This window comes from Anolis carolinensis, chromosome 2 (assembly GCF_035594765.1).
Source record: "Anolis carolinensis isolate JA03-04 chromosome 2, rAnoCar3.1.pri, whole genome shotgun sequence".
Classification (NCBI taxonomy): domain Eukaryota; kingdom Metazoa; phylum Chordata; class Lepidosauria; order Squamata; family Dactyloidae; genus Anolis; species Anolis carolinensis.
In genome coordinates this window covers 302,567,940-302,588,144 of record NC_085842.1, presented here as the reverse complement: position 1 = coordinate 302,588,144, position 20,205 = coordinate 302,567,940, and the positions used below count along the sequence as shown (strand labels likewise).

Sequence of the window (20,205 nt, the reverse complement as noted above, 5' to 3'; positions counted from 1 at the left end):
CTGGACAGCTAACAGGGGTAGGCAAGATAGAACTGTGGACGTGCAACATTACATTGTACTTGTTACATTTTGGATTTCAGCCATTATTTTCTGATGGCTAAGATAAGTTAGGACTCTTTTTTATTTCTTGGAATTTCTCCTCATTTAGAATTTTAATTTGAAACTAGTCAGTGCAACTTATACAACAACTAAAAATACATTGTGAAATTTTGTAGCACTTCTTATGATGTCCTCACGACTTAAGACACTCTTTCATTTTATTTTATTTGCTTTTTGCATGTAGAACATTGGAAATCTTTCTTTCTGATGAAACCTAGCCGCAGTCCTTCATATTTATTTGTTTTCCTTATTTATACCCTGCCTTTTTTTACCCCAAGCAGGACTCAAGGTGGTTTCATCTAACTATCCAATAACAACAACAACAACAACAACAACAACAACAATTTCTATACCACTCTATCTCCCTGAGGGGACTCAGGGTGATTTACAACAGAAAGTGGGCAAACATTCCATGCTGGCATAACAACAAAAAAGATCAAATCATAAACAATAAACATCAGGTGTACTTATAGAACAATTCAAAAATAACCACATTAGGAATGTATATAAATCAAACATTTAAGACATGTTTACTAATAGATCTAATAACAGTAAACAGTTAAAACATTAAATGTAAAAAGGCAGTTTGTGAAGAAGCCAGCAGGGCTGAGGTAGTGTCTGAGTCAGAGTGTTTAAGGTGCTGGCTGAATTAGAATTATTATATTGGACAATTCCACAAGTTAAAAAGGACCTATATGGGTCTAGTTACCATTCCCCTCCCCCACTCGCCTCTTAATTCCCGCCCCATAACATTCACCCCCTTTCTTTATGCCCTCCCAGAGATGCCCAGATCCCCACAATTAAGGAGTCCTCTGGATACTGTTTAGGCACAGGTATACAGCCCAGGTCTTCATGGGTGTGTGTGTGTGTAAACTGTGGTAAGAGGTCCTTGGGGAGGCAGATGGGGGTGTTTTTTCTTGTGATGGTGAGATGTTGGTAAATCCATGTTGGTAAAAGTCCTATAGTGCCAAGATTTTATTGATTGGTTTAACATAGGTGGATTGCACATAAACCCAGAGCCTCAAGTTTGTTTAGTCCACAGGCCTTGTCCGACCCATCCTGACCCAGAATCCAAAAAGTCCCCCCAAGAACAAAAAAAAAAACAACCCTGCTTACAAAGGCAATGGTAAAACTCTCTGAACCCAAAAAACTCTGACAAAGGCGATGGTAAGGCTCTAATACAAACATTGTCCAGTGCATGTCTGCAAAAAGGCCAGTGTAACAGAGGGCCAGTGTGAGGTCACGCCCAATATGTTTGGTGAGGCTGTGTCCAGGCAGAACTTCTAAAGCAGAGTTCTCACCCTCAGGCTGGACAACAAGTTAAACATGAGCCAGCAATGTGATGCGGCTGCTAAGAAAGCCAACGGGATTCTGGCCTGGATCAATAGGGATATAACGTCTAGATCCAGGGAAGTCATGCTACCCCTCTATTCTGCCTTGGTCAGACCACACCTGGAATACTGTGTCCAGTTCTGGGCACCGCAGTTGAAGGGAGATGTTGACAAGCTGGAATGTGTCCAGAGGAGGGCGACTAAAATGATCAAAAGTCTGGAGAACAAGCCCTATGAGGAGAGGCTTAAAGAACTGGGCATGTTTAGCCTGCAGAAGAGAAGGCTAAGAGGAGACATGGTAGACATGTACAAATATGTGAGGGGACGTCATAGGGAGGAGGGAGCAAGCTTGTTTTTTGCTGCCCTGGAGACTAGGATGCAGAACAATGGCTTTAAACTACAGGAAACATCAGGAAGAACTTCCTCACTGTGAGGACTGTTCAGCAGTGGAACTCTCTCCCCCAGACTGTGGTGGAGGCTCCTTCTTTGGAAGCTTTTAAGCAGAGGCTGGATGGCCATCTGTCGGGGGTGCTTTGAATGCGATTTCCTACTTCTTGGCAGAGGGTTGGACTGGATGGCCCATGAGGTCTCTTCCAACTCTACTATTCTATGATTCTATGATTCTAGGCTGCCTCTGCCGCTCAGCAAAGCAGGCTCTGGGTCCAGTGGTGGCTGTTTTATCTGCAGCTGGCTTCAGGTGAGATTGCACAGCTGTGTGGGTTGCGCCCAATATATTTGGTGAGACTGGCCCCAGCAAAGCAAAAACTATCATCTGTCTCATTCTCTTTCTCTTTCTCTAGAATAAATGTATACGCACGCACAGACATGTGTAAATTATGTTTTTTTTTTTACTTTTCTCTTCTACAGGTGGAATGAAGGAAATTGCACTCCATACAAACAGACAATATATGCGAGGACTGGTGGGTTGCATTTCCCACTTCACACTGTCCACAGATTATCACATTTCACTGGTTGAAGATGCAGCTGATGGGAAGAATATTAACACTTGTGGAACAAAGTAACCAATGGAGGGGTCTTTATGGGGAAGAGCCTTCCTTACCCATACATCAGTAACAGTACAATGACTGATCTTGCACATTGAGGACTGCCTCCCAGGAAGGCCAAAAATCAAGAACCAAAACTGGAGCGGGTGTTTCTCATGCTCCTTTTCATTGGATCCCCTGCTGTCATAGTCCTACCAAGTGCTTTGAGCAGGAATCTCATACTTCTTATCAAGGATGCAATCTAGCAAAGCCCGAATGCTGTTGCATACAACAGGTGCATTTCCAGCCAGGTCAACTATATAAACACGTATACATCCTTGTGAAAAGTATCAGCCAGTACCAGCTTCAGACATGTGCAGCTGGTTTACAACAGCCAACTCATGCAGGGTTTTTTTAAAGACGAGATGAAGCAGTGTGAACTTGTTTGCTGGCTACAGATACTTGTCAGCACGGACAGTACAATTCATTCCAAGGACTGGTCCCAAGGCCATCAATATTTATCCACCTGGTCCATCAGTATTTATCCAGTGTGTTTCCCTCACCTTCCATCAGAGCTTAGAAAAGCTACTGTCTTGGTTTTTATGTTGGCTCGGGAAATCTGGAGGTTATTGGCCAACAGGGTAACTTTCCTAAGCTCTCCTTTACTGTACTATTCCTTTAGTTAAGATTGTGGTCTGTTCAGAGCTACACAATGGAAAAGCAGTAGCAATAACTTCAACTTAAGTTGCTTCATAGCAAGACCAATGCTGCAAGCTGCTGTGACTGCAGCATACATTTGTCCCCTCTGCATTCAAGGAGGATTGGGTTTGCCACTTCTGAGCATGCAATGGGACCACCCGTTCCATCACCCACTAGTTTATTCCTAGAGAGCCAATAGAGACAAGTAGCAGATCAAAACGCTTGCTTACTGTACTACTGAATATGAAAAGCATAAGAAGGATTCTCATGCTCAAATGAATTACTTGGGACCTTCACAATTCTCAGCAAACAAAAAATTAGCAGAAAACAGTTTTCTACATGACGAAGATGAAGGTAACATTCATTTCTTCAATGTCATCTTCCTCATCTTCTAGTTGAGGAAGTACAATTCATGGTTGAGATACATCTGAGTTATGCAGATATTAAGTCTAATTTAGGTCTATGTATCTCACTTTTTTAGTTGCTGCAGAGGTTGGAGCCCTATAGCAACTCTCAAATGAGCCAACAACCTACCCCCAACCCCCCCCCCCCCATTTTAGGTGCTGCATATCCCTTCACACACACATACACAGAGTTGTTTATAGGCTGCTGAAGAGTGAATGGGAAGCAGTGGTGAAGCATTCAGCTATGTTCCTATTATTGGAGGAATAGTAAGTAGTAATGTGTAGCAGAATTAACATAATATGATTCATGGTTTGTTTCTTTTCAACTCAAGGGAAAATACTGATGCTAACAATGGCCCACTTCCAAAAATCTGCAAGGTGTATTTTGAGAACTGTATTTCTACATTCCATTTTCCTATTTAAGATCGACCATGTTGAATTTACTACAAAAATATATTACTTCATTCTACCAAAATGTAAAGTGACTATAAAAGTTAGCTCCTTTATAGTTTATGTTGTTTGCTGAAGAAAACGGTTCTTTGTATAAAAAACTACTTTTTTATTACAAGCATTGAATCTCAACCACATTTTATAGCAGTAATTTTGTACATGTATATTTTTATATAGGAACAGGTGTTATCAATTAGATAATTTTGCAAAAGAATTAGGTGTCTGACACAGATTAGCATGTTGTTTGTCCTTCCCAAAAGGAAAAAGAGTGCAAAGAAGTTTTGTATTTGCTTATTCTACAGTTTCAGTGGAAATATTTATGAAATGTAACAGGTTTTAACAATGTGGTTGGACGGATTAGACAGCTGAAAAATGTACATTATTGAAACTTTTCTGGTTCAAAGGTATTGAAAAGATGTTAAATTGTGTTCTGCTGTGGCATCATTTTTTTTCCCCAAAGTGGGCTATGTTGTCTTTGGTAATAGCCAGCATGGCTTGAATGTTGAACTGGAAAATCAGGAGACCAGGGTTTGAATCTGTCAAGACCCAGGCTGCAGAGCACCAATAACCATACACAGAGGCCAGAATCTATCTAATATCTTTATTGAAGGAATATATAAAGTTAATAAAAACAAGTGTAGAAAATAGTTCAGAATTAGACCTTTCAGGAAAGGTCAGAATTAGTCCAAAAAAGCAATGTCCAATAAGAAATATTAAGGTCCAAAGTTGTAATCCAATAACCGAAACACTCACTTTGCCAGGCAAAGTGAGGGGAGATGACAAGGTCCTTTAGTCCATGAAACTTGAGCGAGGCTAGGAAATAACTTGATACTTGAAACAAGGCTTGAACGTGGAACAAGGTAACTAAGAACAAGAACAAGGTCCGTGGAATAACTTGATAAATCCGTGGAACAAGGCAAGGATTGATCCTGGGAAACAAGGCGAAGTCCGTAGATAAACAAGGCTGGGAAGCAAGGCGAAGGCTGGATAGCAAGGCAAGGCTTGAGCAGGAGCGAGGCTTGAATCGGAGCGCGCTGTCCAGACACAACTCGCTCCGAAGGCTGACGAATTGACTCCGCGAAGTTACTACGCGGGTAAAACACCTAAATAGAGTCTAACTTTCCCGCCGAAGCAGTTCTCTGGGAATCAGAACCGAAAGCTAAACTCTGAGACCAGATGTGAGACTCCCCAAAGATTCTCACGAGAAGCAGTCTTAATTGGCCACATTCTTAGCTGCAATCCTCGCACTCCTGCGCGAAGCTGATTCCAAACTTCTCTGTTGTTTACAAAACTCCCGGCGCAAGAACACGGGAGAAGTAGGCTCTGGGCTTGTTTGACATACTTCTGGGAGACAACTTTCTTGCAGGTGCAAGGTTCCCAGATCTGCCTGGGAAAGATCTGGCTGAGAAGAATCCAGTTCAGACTGGGAAGGTAAAAAACCCAAGTTTTCATCTTCATCAGGAATTACAATGTCCTGAGCAGGACTACAAGGCCCATGGGTCATCACAGAATCCCTGCTCAGCCATGGAAACCCATTGGTGGATCCTGGGCAAGTCACGCTTTCTCAGCTTCAGAGGAAGGTAACAGCAAGCGCTCTCTGATCACATTTTGCCAAGAAAACTCCATGACAGGTAAGCACATAACAACAGCAACACTTTGGAAAAGGCAGAGCATTTGGGGGACTATAGCTCCAGAAACCCCTGGTCACCATAGCAATTATCCATGCCACCTGGTAGAATTCTAGGAACTGTAATAAAAATAACATTCCAATGTTTTGTATAGAGTGAAGATTTTATTTTATGATGGAGACTTAACAGCAGGAGCCCATGGGCCAAATGCGACCCTCCAAGGTTATTTACCCGGCCCCTGCCCTAAACTTTAGACTTAGGGATGCCCTAAATCTGAAATACCTTGAAGGCACACAACAACAATTCTAATTAATTTGACTTTTTTCATCAGCCAAAAGTAGGCCCAAACTTCCCGCTGAAATACTGGTAAATTTATGTTTGTTAAAATTGTTCTTCATTTTAAATATTGTATTCTTTCATGGTTTTGTGGCACTACAAATGAGATATGTGCAGTGTACAAAGGAGTTCATTCATGTTTTTCAAACTAGTCTGGCCCCTCAACAGTCTGGAGGACTGTGAACTGGCCATCGGCTTAAAAAGTTTGAAAACCCCTGACCTAGATGATGTAAGGTTTGAGAACCTCTGAAAATATAACACGGATCCTACATCAGAGGACAGTTCATAACTTGACAATGTTGCAACTGCAAACTTGACAAAACACGCAACCTTTCAAGGGCCCTTCCAGACAGGTCCAAAAATGCAGGACCTGTCGGGTTTTTACCTGAGATGTCCAAGTAACAACTCAGGTAAAAGTGAATTCAGAACAAAGTAGGGTTTCCCTGCTTTGTCAAGTATACAGCTACGACATTATAAAGTTATGAACGGTCTCCTCTGATATCGGATCAGAGTTATATTTTCAGAGGTTCTCAAACTTTACATCATTTAAGTCAGGGGGCCTCAAACCTTTTAAGCCGATGGCTTGTTCCCAGGTTTCCCTTCTTTGTTCTGAATAAGATACCCAATTAGAAAGGCCTGGGTATAATGGGATATTGGGCCTCTGAGGACTCACACCTTTTGGGCTCCTTTTGGGTGTAAACCATGTCTGGACCACCCTAGTGAATTGCAGTGATGCATATTGGGATTTCATGCAGTGCAACTAAAGTTCCAGTTGCACAACAAATCTCACAACAATCTGATGCCCTTGCGTAATGGGACAAATGGTGTTGTAATAACCAACATAGTAGGCTTTATGCTATGATCTTGGAGAAGTTTGTTTGGTGAGAGCTCTTGCACATCTTTGTGAATATGAGCATTTACATGATTCAAAATCATTTACAATGTAATAAAAACCTAACAGAATGCCAGTTATAGCACTGCAAGGGGGGTGGGGTGGGGTGGATTACTGCTACAGCAAATTGTTGAGGGTTAAACATTGCTTTTTTTAACTAATGGTACATGCAGAAATGCGACTAAATAAGTGATTTGAAACGAACGGCATACATAACACTCTGAAGGGTATGTATGAAAATATGTTTATTAAACTACATGACAATAGTCTTGCAAAATTCATAATACATGCATATTACAAGGAAAAGCAGTGCATTGTCATACAAATAGGCAAGGGAACGAGCTTTATATTCATGCTAATTTTAGCATACTAGCACTATATCCCTTATAGTTTTGCAGTCTTTCTTCCTCAAGTAGTGTTCTTTCAATATCAACGGGTGTTTACCAACTAGATTATTTTACCAGGAAATACATGACCACTAAATATCTCATTTTTCTCATAGTGATGTTTCTAAAGCTTACTGGCTTTAGTCCACAGTCCCTGATGTGAGCATCTCACAACTGCAAAATGCTTACTGGCACTGGCGTGCAGTATTTCTAGGAAGCACTAAGTGAAGCTCATACTCATGTTTCTAATCTTGCAATAAATCACTTAACCTGAAATTGCTGTGTGAGCATGCCCTCCTTTTCTCAAAATAGAATACAGCAAAAAGTGATTCAACTTCAAGGGCACAGTATGAGATTGATAACAGTCTCAAAAAGTCTTCCCCAAGACACACAGATGCACAGTAGAATAAAGAATAAAGAGCACATTCAGTTACATCACATATGTTTGCTTAAGAGACAAAATGATAGATAACCTGAGCCATTTTGGCATTAAATTGCCAATTTCAGCAGCCTACTTACACAAAAAAAAAGCGAAGCTAGATGAAGTCAAATAGCTTGAAGGGAGTGGAACAAAAACCCACACAGGCAATTTTGCATCGTCCAGTCAGTTTAGTATGACACTGCTTGCTTAATATTTCAAAAACCACTGAGAGTAGCCTCACATCCATTATGTGTTATGTATTTAATATGCTATTTACACAGTTTTTTTAAAAAAATCAAAATTTACTGAACTATAAAATGCAGCATCTATTATACAAGTAACATGTCTTTACCGGTAATTCTCCTCCGATCCCATTTCTGCTCCCATCAGAACTCAGATCCTGGCTTCCTTTGAGTTTCTGCTTAATCTCACTGCAGGAGATTTCAAATTCTCAAGGGAGGTCTCACAATCACATAGGTAAAGTGGCAAGACACACACATACATCTCCTTACTCTACTACTCTCAGAGCATGCCAACGCTAAACTGAAATTGGTGCCAATCAATGACCTACAAGTATCCTACTCATTCTATAAACGCACCACAGACAGGGTGGTTGTATGTTTTCCGGGCTGTATGGCCGTGTTCCAGAAGTATTCTCTCCTGCCGTTTTGCCCACATCTATGGCAGGCATCCTCAGAGGTTGTGAGGTCTGGAGAAACCTCTGAGGATGCCTGCCATAGATGTGGGCAAAACGGCAGGAGAGAATACTTCTGGAACATGGCCATACAGCCCGGAAAACATACAACCACCCTGTGATTCCGGCCATGAAAGCCTTCAACAACACCACAGACGAATCTGCTGAGGAACCACAAGTGAGTCTTGTAGAGGATCTTGTGGCCTCCTTGCATGGGTACTTGTGCGCTCAGAGTACAATATTGTTTAGCATTACCCCACATGAACTGAACACATGTCCTCAAATAGGCACAAAATTCTTCAGCACATTTTTAAGGGAGATCAACATGGTATCTTCAGGTAAGCTTGTCCCTCACAGCTAACATTTTTCCTCAAACACGTTCCCTTTGCAAGGGTCTCCTCTCCCCAACTTCTAAATTGGGATGTCCCCATGCCTTGTGACTCAGTTACTCTAAACCAGCGAATGTGGAAACTTCATGCAATTGAAATCTACAGACACATCATACTTCAGGCAGGAGCCCATGATATTTCAGTTTGGAGCCCTAGCAAGATGTCTTTAAGCTAAGTCAACATCACAAGCCCAAATGAGATGAACAGATGTTGGCGGACAAAGTACCTTCAGGGAAATCAAATCTTACAATGAAGCTTATACTGAACTGTGATAAGCCACCGCTTGCTGGTTTCCCCTGTTCATCTTCCATTCTGTGGAAGAAAAACCTCATAGACAAGTTTCAAGTAGACTTTGGGCATGGCTGTATAGGCAGCTCAGATATCTTTTGTTTAGCACTTTGGTGATAATCCTGAAACAGGAGACATTCTGCAGAAAGTGAGATAAACTCCCATACAGCCAGTGAAAATCTAGTTTCTGTTATGGAAAATAATGGCTTCTACTGGTCATTGGTCACAAAGCTCCAGCAAACTGAAGATTTCACGAATGATTACACCCAGCATCAAAAGCATCCTTCTGAGACCTTGGGGGGCTGCTTCAATGTGTCAAAAGGCAATAGTGGGAATGCAATCATAAATCTAATGCACATTGGTGTAATTCCTGATACTTAAAGTAGTATGAATAGCCTAGCATGTGATGGAAGAATCCAAACACCCATTGCTCACCTCTGAACTAATTCACTATCATGCAGAACCAACAAATTATGCCACAAAGCAAAATAAATCCATGCTCTTTACATGAAAAGAAAGAAAGTCATCCATGGGGCACTTACTTTGTTTCCAAAATTATAGCTTACTAAGTCTGATATGTCAAATCTGTGAGGTATATCATATGCAAGTTACTAAAAATGTACATCCTAAACAATTCAAAAATGCCATTTCAAAAACAGTCACAACCCCAAACCGAATTCACAGCTTTCTCTCCCTGTCAGTCAAAACAAAGAAAAAAACCCCAAACAAATTAACAGAAAAGTATAATGAATTAACGTATAATGGTGCTCACCAAATATTTTTAAAAGATTTTTTAAAATCATATAAACATTTTATAACACCCACTAAAGACAATCGGCACTAAGATGATGGCATATTTTAAGTGAAACTGTTACCAAAAGGAGCAGCAGGCATAATTTCACCCATATTCTGCAAAAAGGTACAACAGAATCTCAAGCTTCCTTTTTGAAATGAAATTTTCAGCATTGCTCTAGAAAGAGTAGTCAAGCTCCTCAGGTCAGTTCTTTGGGTGAAAACGAAGTCTGTTTTTGTTGTTCATGACCCAGCACACACATGGGAAATTAAAGAAAAAAAGACCTCTTGTGAAGTACAGACTAAGATAACAGAATTCTGACCAATGCTTATAGAGTTAGGTAGCACCACAAAACAATGAAAAACATAGCTTGGAAGACTGAAATTCCCCCTATTTTCATTCCTGCTTAGGATATTTGTTATCACAGCTCAAAAGCATGGAAGCTAAGCTTATTAGCTTCCACATGGACACAGGGACTATTGATTCAACTGAATGAAATTGCAGTAGAGTCTCACTTATCCAACACTCGCTTATCCAACGTTCTGGATTATCCAACACATTTTTGTAGTCAATGTTTTCAATACATCATGATATTTTGGTGCTAAATTTGTAAATACAGTAATTACTACGTAACATTACTGTGTATTGAAGTACTTTTTCTGTCAAATCTGTTGTACAGCATGATGTTTTGGTGCTTAATTTGTAAAATCATAACCATAATTTGATGTTTAATAGGCTTTTCCTTAATCCCTCCTTATTATCCAACATATTCACTTATCCAATGTTCTGTCGGCCTGTTTATGTTGGATAAGTGAGACTCTACTGTAGTTAGTTTAAGGCAGGAGTACAGTTTCTAATCTACAGTTGTTTCAGGACACCCTCAACTCCTATGGTATCTCTCAATTTCTGTGATTGGGTTCAAAACCAAAATCAAAATTCCTGTAATTTAAAAATAGCAACCTAGTGTTTGAAAATAAAATCTTTAATTTACCTCCTGTGTGTATTTATGAATTTATGAATATATAGCAAATGTTTGAATGAACTGTTCTCTTAATATGAAAAAAAATACCCAGTTGTCTATGGAATTCGATTAGCACGTAATGGCCTGGAAAGACAAACAAGCAAAATCAATATCATCTTTGTGGAAACAACTGGTTTTCTCTACCTAGAAATTAACTTTAGACTGAAAGCCTCCATGTGTTAAGCCAGGCTCTTGATGCATTATGTCAGTATAACATCTGGATTACTTCCAACATTAATAGTAAATTCACAAAATAAAGAGCATCCTCCTAACAACAACAACAACAACAACAAACTCTTTGAGATTTCTGGATGTTTGATGTCATAGCCAAAGCTACAGTATGTAAGAACTTAATAACAAATATCATGGAAGAATCCACTCTGTTAAAAGGCACTCTGCAAATGAGACCACTATCTGAATAGCATTAACTGGAACTAGAAGCTTTCAGTTAGCACAATGTTATCTTAAAACAACCATCCAAACATCATAAAAGTGAATTTGGTGAGGATAGATGGATTCTCTTGTAAAGTAGATGGGCAGGATAAATCTGACCCATGCTTTATAAGAAGAATTCCAGAACAGCTGAGCTAACATGTAGATAAAAGTAAATGCAGAACCAGTATAGTGGTCTCTTAATTTGATTTCGAAAATACTTGTTTCATACTCGATAGCCAAGTGCAAATGAGGAAAACTGAAATAGTTTTGCACCTCAAATGTTCACACATCAAAAAAAAGATGAACTTCATAAGCAATATAATTGCAAAATTGTACTAGCAAGAAATATCGTAATGTTCAGCTTTAGTGCTGTTTTAAGACTACAGTTGATGTAACTCTATCTCCAAGTCCTTTATTTGAAACATTCGGTAACAGCTTTAAAAGGAAACCTTTCAATCTGCACTTGTTATATGTGCGAATATCTGAAATTAAATCCAGAGGCAGTAGCAGCTTCATTTATGGTAATCGCATGAGGAAAATATTAATTGTTGGCCATTGCTTGAGTATAATGCTCTCCCATGGCATCTATGGACTGAAACAATCCAGGTTTGTCCTGTTTGTTTTAAGGGTGCTTGCAGGAAAGATTTTTTGGAAGACTCTTGCTACACATGTCTCCTTTAGAGTTTTTGTGGAAAGTAATAAAAGACAGCAAGAAGCAATTTCCCTGGGATATGGGTATCTCACAAAGGCCTACTGCCCCTGAAAGTGGTGCATGAGTTTCAATTGGTGTCTCTAACATTTCAAACTAAAGGCCATCCAAGGCCAGGGCTGGGAGGAGGAGGCAACAGAAATCATTCCACAGGAAAGTGGTATGCTGGGGAGAAAGCTTTGGACTACTTCAGGTCAAGATAAAGTAGTCCTTCATGGGTTTTGTAAAAAAAGAAATAGTGGGAAATAACATTAAAAAGAAAGCCTTGCAAGTAAAAACATTTGCTCCTGAATAAGGTTTTGAAATCAGTGTTATACTTGTTTTTGCACCCCTGAGTCAAAACTATTGCATATACATTTATACAGTAGGTACAGAAACCAGGATCCAGGCTTCTCAAACTAACTTCAGAGAGAGCCATAGCAGATGCTGATGTCAGCAAATTATCTAAGGCGGAGTTCTCCAATTTAAGTTGATTCAAAGTAATATTCCATGGAAATCAGATGGAAATAACCACCTTAAGTGACGAGTTTGAGAGCTGGTGCCCATTTTAGTGTTTTGGTATTTATGTATTTGGGTATTGTAATGTCTAAGTACTGTAGTTGCGCTCCTAGAACCTAAAACTTTTGGGAAAAAGATCTTTGATTAGGCATGCCCCAGGGCAGGGCAAATCTATATACACCCACACTTCTATAGTGTAACAACTCACATGACTAGGTTTAGAGCAAGAGGCAAGGTTGACAATAATGTCTCCCTACCATTTTCAAAAGACCATAATAAAATCAGTCATTCAAATAGAGCCCTGGTGCCCTATTGACAATGGAGGGACAGCAGCCTGTTCAAATGTAGACACAGATCTCCTGTTGCTCTTTGGCTTCAGAAAGAGTTAATCCAAGATACCTTCCTCAAACTGAAGTGCCAGGAATTAACCTCTCAGCCATTCATAAAAATAAAAGAAGATTAATGTTCAATTTCGCAAAAATGAAATGATCAACCCTTAGGGGCATCACATCGCAGGGATGTCGAAAAAAGGTCCCAGTAAATGGCTGCTTTTGAGACAACCACTTCTGTCCTAATGTTAGTCATTCGGCTTGTTGTGAAAGAAGTTAGAGAAGGACCACCCAGTGTTAATGACTTCTGGCGAGTCTTCATCTTTGGGTGGGATCAAAAACTGTCGAGAATTAATGGAACACGGGCTGCCAAATGAGACATTTTCATTGTTGCTTTCAACAGAAACAGGAGAGTCTGGGCAGTCTGTGTTCCAGGAAGGTGCATTCACTTGAGGTCTATAGCCTGCAGCCTTCTCCAGATCCTCTTCTGCAGACGAGGTTTCCTCTGTGTTTTTTGGCAGCTGCATTTGGGGTTTATAACCCGCTGAAGCCACACAGTCAATTTCTAAATCTTCCTTCATTTTATCTGAAGATGGATACATTGTTTGTATGTCTATATAAACAACCTGGGAAGATCCCACAGATCCATCTGTTGGTGGATTAGAGAGCTCCTCCTCGATGATGGATGGGCAATAGGAGACGACAATGTGACTCTCTGATTCAGAATCAAAGCCATCTTCAGGAAGTTCCTCTGTTACAGGTGATTTAATGACTGCCTCCTCAATCTTCAGGCATGATGACTGGGTTTCAACCACTTCGATATTATTGGGGGTACATGGATTCATCTCCAAGGTTTTAGAATTTGGGTTCCCCTGCAATCAAAGAAGAAAGTAAGATAACAGTGCTCAACATTTTCAAGTTTTATTAAAAATGTTCATGTTTAGGAGAAATATCATATAGCCCTTTTAAAGCTTGCCTTTCTTTTTTTACTGAATTATTTTTACATAAATATTTCATTTTGCCATAAAATATTTGAAGAATGTTCTCAGTTTCTCACAAAACTGACTGCTACAAATTTCACACCTACATCAACAAGGCTCTGAAAGTGTAGAATAGATGATCAGGCAACTAGCATTTCCTTTCATCAAATGTGTTGATTTGTCAGAAAAAATGAAATGGAAAAAAATGGAAAGAGGTGCAAACATTCTCAAAATGTGTTGAGATGTGTCATCAAAGATGATAAAAACCAAAAATACTGGATGAGGATGAACAAATTGAAACTGAATCGAGACCAGCCTTAAGACTGGTCAGTCATAAGGCTGATCAAAGTACTGGGCTGCAACCTGTGCTGGATGAGGTCACACTCCCACCGCAGACACAGATTTGCAGTTTGGAGGTCCTCCTGGACTCAATGCTGACCCTGGAGGCCCAGGTGATGGCGGTGGCTGGAAGGGTCTTCTCACAGTTAAAGCTTGTGCGATAACTGCACCCATATCTTGAAATGTCCAATCTGGCCATGATTGTACATGCTTTAGTCACATCTTCATTAGATTACTGTAACATGCTCTATGTCCCAAAAGACTTCAGCTGGTACAAAGTTCAGCAGCTAGACTGCTTACAGGGGCAGGATGTAGAGAAAGAACTACTCCACTCCTGAAGCAGCTACACTGGCTTCCAGTTTGTTTCCGGGCGCAATTCAAGGTGCTGGCTTTAGCCTATAAAGCCCTAAATGGTTTGGGCCCAGCTTACTTGAGGGACCGCATCTTCTCCTATGGGCCCATACTAGCCCTAAGATCATCAGGAGGGGCCCTTCTCTTGGTCCCATTACCGTCACAATTACAATTGGCGGGAATGAGAGAGCAGGACTTCTCGGTGGTGGCCCCATGGCTCTGGAACTCCTTTCCAAGAGCGGTGTGATGTGCCCCCTCCTTGTTGGCCTTTTGTTCACAAATTAAAACCTTTTTGTGGAACCAGGCCTTTTCTGATTACTTATAATAGGCAACTGCCAGATAGCTACTGGTAAGATCCATCTCCGAATGCTATTTTGGACTTGGCAATGTTGTTACATGGCCCAATGGAAATTATGTTTTTATGATCTTAGTACAATTTGTTTTCTGGATAACCTCAGTGGCCGGAGGTTCAGAGAATTTTTTAATGGTATATATCGTAATTTATTCATTTGTTATATATGGTTTATGTACTGTGCAATTTGCATATTTTTGTTTGAATTTATGTTATGTAATTTCTGTTTATAACTATTGTACATCACTTTAAATCCCATCCATGGGAGAAAAAAAAGAGACAACAAGCTTAAATACAACGGGTTAGGTAAAAGTATTGATATTTTCTGGAAGTGCTAAATGCCAAATCAAAATAAGCCTCAAAAGCAAAGGTGGGCAACTGGTCCAGAGGATTAATTTTCACCTCTACATGTCTCTGGATCAGTCTCATACATTCCAGGCAATTTGAAAGTGACTTGAAATCCATTTGGGTTCTCCTTTTCTGTATTTTCAGCAATTTTCAGCATTTTCTTGCCATTTGGGGATCACAAATATGTCATTAAACCTAACCATTTTGTTAGGAAGATGTTTCGTCCTAATGTAGTAATTTTTCAGGCCCCCATCCTCCACAAGTTCTTTAAAAACTGTGTTCTAGGAAAGTACAAAAAGAGTTTGGAGAATTGGCAATTGATCAGCCATATTTATTCCCCCAATCTTGCTCAATGAGGAAAATGTGTATCATTCTTTCAGTTCCTTTTATTAAAGTAACTGTAGTCAGTTCTCAAAATATTTTCAGTTAAGCTATCAACAGGAAGAAGTTAACACTGGAGAAAATTATTGCTGAGTGCAACAAATACTTAAATATTGTCCTTGTGACTAATAGGACAGTTGAATTCTGCACCAGCTAAATACTACTACTACTATTATTACTACTACTACGGTTTATTTATACCCCTCTTTTCTCTCTCCACAAGAAGACCCAAATTTTCCAAATCATCTTTAAAGCAGTGTCATTAAGAATACATTACATAATCTTCAATGAATGCGGCCAGGTTGTGCGACATACATTAAACATCAGTATATATCAAGTATATATGTCCAAGGAATTACATATATCCAAAATGCATCCTTGACTTACAAATGTTAAAATTTAACCTGAATCCCAGAATAAAGAGCAGAAAGTGGGTATGAATCTGGCAAAGAAAATTGATAAAAACTGAAACTAGTTTTGAAAGATTTCCAAAAATGTTTTTCCCAGCAATGAAAGAAGGATCCGTTTTCTGCAATTCCCTGGAACCAGAGATACCACATCTTTACTTGTTCCAGCAAAAAACTGAGTATCCTTCCCATCCCCTTCTCACCCACATTGTCTAAGGTCATCTTTTAAAACTCATCACATCCATTAACTATTTCATGTTAAGTGGAAACGGAAAGGAAACAGAGAGATAAGCTCAGTTCCTCACCCCCCTTGAAATAACATCTTTCAAATGCCTACTAATGAAAGTGCAGAATAGTAAAATGCAAATGACTACCTCAGAATCCTTTGGAAAATCCAAAGCTTTACAGTTCTCAGGGTTTGGAATGTCGGGATAGAAGGTTTCTTTAATCCTTTGAAAACAGAAACACCATCGTTAACATTGGGAGTTGCCACCAAGCAGTAACACAGTATTCTATCCAACTTAGGATCATTTTTTATTTTTATTTTTCTGCCATGGAAGTGAACATCAGTGCTGGAGGCAGTTCTGCCCATAGAGTAGGCCGGTTTATTATGATCTGTGAATATCGAGAAAATGCCTAGCTGTGTTTCTGTGTCTCCAGTATGATTCTATAGTTAATTTCTGTTGGATGTTCTGCTGGAAGTTGACCACAGAAGAATCACTCTGGAGTACACTTCTAGGCATATTCCAGATTGTTCAGAAAGTAATGTTGGGAGATGTGTCATACACATTTATGGCCTTTGGGTGGCACAAAATACAAAGACAGGTTATTCTGCTTATTCATATGCCTTATGAATTATTCATATGATGAGATCACAGGACTCAGACATAGCTTTTAAAAATCCTATTTACTATTGCTCTTCCACCTATTTATCTTCTTATTAATGCAAGGGCTGCACCTGGCTCTTCTCTCACTTTATTCTCATAACAGTCTTGTGAAGTAGGTCAAACAAAAGGACAACGACTGGCACAAGGCCACACAGTGAGTTTTATGGCTTAGTAGAAACTTGAATCTGAGTTACTACGTCCCACTGTAATATTCTGATTACAGATATGGTGATATGCCAGATTAGTGGATGAATTTCCCCTTCACTTCATAGGAGAGAGTCATCACTTCATAATTCACTGAAACAGTGATTTTTAAAACACTGTATTTTTGTTGTAAAGCCAGGAGAAACATGTTCCAAAAAGTACAGTAGAACAAAATATGGCAGTTACTATCTTCTAATGTAGAAATGTTTCCTTCCCGTAATTCCATATTAATCGGCAATTTCACACTTCCACTGTTGAATTTAAACCACATGAGGAAACGAAAAAGGATCACAGCATGGCAAATTTCAGGAAAGAGGACTTGGCTCCCAAATCTGGTGAAGATAAAGACTTCCACCCTCTATCACAGCATCAATTGTGTGGTGTACAGCACTAGAGGAATTTTGTTGTTCATCCCTGCCTTTTTCTCTATATAAGGGTTTAGAAAATGAAGCCTGTTAAATGTAAATAGTTACCATTCTCTCTTCCGGTAGCAAAGGATGATGGTCACAACCGCCAAGACAACAACAACCGCCATAGGGATAAGGATGGCAATAATTAATCCCAGTGCTGAAAAAGTTAGCAGACAAAGATTAGTAAAACTACAATAATTCAATTAGCAATTAAAAATGGCTAGTTGTTCAAGATTAGCCACGGTGGTTAAGCCAATGTCTGATCCCAATTATACAGCTTATTGGAAATAGTCACCAAACAACTGCAGATTTCCCTTCTACTGACTATATACTGAAAAAGTATATGCACTTTACTGCATTGTTGTGAATATTTTTGTCAATTCTTCAGTGATAGCAAGTTCTAGAACTTAAATGATCCAAGCATAGGTATCCTTCAGCCTTCTGATGTTTTTAGGCGGCAACTGCCAGCATTCCCCACCACTGACAATGATAGCAATGACTGCTGTGATTTGCATCTGGAGGGCTATCCTCCATGCATGAACTTTATTGATATTTTATATTTCATCTCTGATCACTTCACCTTGGTGCCCAATGGTAATGGATTACAAGAACGCACAACAAAAATATCCAAAGGACTCTTCACCTACACTTAATACATCTGAATGCTATGACGTGCAGGCAAAATGTTAGGAGATAATGCTTCTGGAACATGGCCATACAGCCCAAAAAACTCACAGCAACCCTGCTATGACATTATTTTAAGAAGGGGTAAGAAGAAAAAATATGGGGAGGAAAAAGATGATAGGAAAGGCAAATGATGGGGAATAGCAGGAGTAGGAAACCATGACATGTGATGAACACTTTTACACAACATGCATATCTTAGATCAATATCTTAAAACAGCCAGATATGTACAGAGGCCTATCAACAACTATGAAGTATGAATAATGCTTCTTTGGCACATGAGCTTCTCCCTTTCTGCTTCCTGGTTGTCTTCCTCACAGCTGGTATTTAAGGTCTTAAGACAGAAACTGATTCCCTTGTTTAGCCATCTATATAAATGGTCCTAAACAAGCATAATTTTTATCTGGAGATCTGTTACTCAAGCTGTCACAGAGATATTTGTTTCACACTGTGTTATTAATCCACTAGATCCCATATATTGAAGCAATCCCCAGTTCCAAATCAAAATGCCTTTCAACTTACCATTTTCCTTGGTGACCACAAACAACCTTGTTGCAGGTCCAATTCCTCCAGCAGTGTAGCCACTTAAGTTCAGGTGGTAGCCAGTTTTTCCTTGAAGGTTTGAAATTCTAAATGAATCTTGTTTCAGGTTTGTAATGTTAATGAGTTGGTAGCCTAGTAAAATGAAAAGGCAAATAAGGATTAAAGAATTCTGGATAAAATATTTAATAAAAACTGCAAATATTTCTTTGGGTATGTTAAAATTAGCTATATTTTCAAAATAATGTAGTCATAGGTAACTTGTGATAGCAAGATATTTGATGATCAGAATCTTTCAATTTTGATACCTGCATTTAAAATGGCCCTACTTTGGGTTCAATACTGTCTTGGCATCAAAAATTAGTTACATAGCTCCCCTGATTTGGTGCCACTAAATAATCTTGCTCTAAAAACACAACATGATAAATTAGAAACTCACGTACTACACATTCACCCCTTGATTCCCTTCCCCAACTTTTTAATAAGCATGATCATATGCATATGGGAAAAAGGTATTTCAAAGGCCACCTTGATGGCACACATAGCTGGACCATGACAGTATTGTGAGGCATTTTATGCATACTTGAGCCCATCGTTATAGTACCACACAGATGTAATTATTGTGTAAGAGCATGCCCAAATGAGACCACAAAGTTATTTCTGGTAAAGTGTGTGTGTGTATGAGAGAGAGAGAGGAGGGAGGGAGGAAAAGAAGGAAGGAAAAGAAGGAAGGGAGGGAGTGGAGAGTTCATCTTCTCTCCTGCCAAGTTCTATTGTGCTTCCACCAAGCCTTATAATATCTTGCTCCATTTCTGTCTCCAGACCAAAGAATTACCTATTCTTTCTACACCAGAGGTCCCCAAACTTTTTAAACAGGGGGCCAGTTCACAGTCCCTCAGACCATTGGAGGGCCGGACTATAGTTTTTTAAAAAAACTATGACCAAATTCCCATGCACACTGCTCATATCCTATTTTGAAGTAAAAAAACAAAACGGAAACAAATACAGCCTCAATGTTAATAATAATCATGATAAAAATACTAAAGAGGGTTGGAAGAGACCTCTTGGGCCATTTAGTCCAACCCCCCTTCTACCTTTGTGCACTAAAACCACTAGCAAATCACCACTGACAGATGGCCACCCAGTCTCAATGTTGCTAATAATAATAATAATAATAATAATAATAATAATAATAATAATAATAATAATAATAATAATAAAATCACACAGTCCTAAATGCTTGGGAAGTGTTCGACTTGTGATTCGAAATCCAGCATATATATCTTGTTTGCTGTGCTATACTGTTTCCTTCTGTTAATAATAATAATAATAGTAAAGAGGGTTGGAAGAGACCCCTTGGGCCATTTAGTCCAACCCCCTTCTGCCTTTGTGCACCAAAAGCACTAGCAAAGCACCCCTTAATAATTAATTAAATAATAATTAAAATACTATTATAAACAAGCAAAGCTTTGGAAGGCGCGCACCAGGCGAGGGAAGAGGTGGGAAAGGTGTGTGCCTTTCCCTCCTCCCTCGTGCT

At 39.4% G+C, this 20,205-nt stretch overlaps 2 protein-coding genes across 8 annotated transcripts in view; one reads left to right on the top strand and one right to left on the bottom strand.

Annotated features, from left to right (window-relative positions):
• Positions 1 to 4,394, top strand: part of egflam (EGF like, fibronectin type III and laminin G domains) — a 151,006-nt gene extending 146,612 nt beyond the window's left edge. For both annotated transcript variants that reach the window (XM_062972471.1, XM_062972472.1), the window contains one exon: positions 2,298 to 4,394. In XM_062972471.1, the coding sequence (XP_062828541.1) occupies positions 2,298 to 2,452 (155 nt within the window). In that variant the 3' untranslated portion in view covers positions 2,453 to 4,394. The remainder of the gene's footprint in view (positions 1 to 2,297) is intronic.
• A 2,656-nt stretch (positions 4,395 to 7,050) lies between these two features.
• The window catches only part of lifr (LIF receptor subunit alpha), a 106,438-nt gene continuing 93,283 nt past the window's right edge, over positions 7,051 to 20,205 (bottom strand). For all 6 annotated transcript variants that reach the window (XM_062972466.1, XM_062972468.1, XM_008116093.3 and 3 more), the window contains 4 exons: positions 18,651 to 18,803; positions 17,508 to 17,601; positions 16,318 to 16,393; positions 7,051 to 13,657 (listed from right to left, as the gene is read on the bottom strand). In XM_062972466.1, coding sequence (XP_062828536.1) covers positions 13,034 to 13,657; positions 16,318 to 16,393; positions 17,508 to 17,601; positions 18,651 to 18,803 — 947 coding nt within the window. In that variant the 3' untranslated portion in view covers positions 7,051 to 13,033. The remainder of the gene's footprint in view (positions 13,658 to 16,317; positions 16,394 to 17,507; positions 17,602 to 18,650; positions 18,804 to 20,205) is intronic.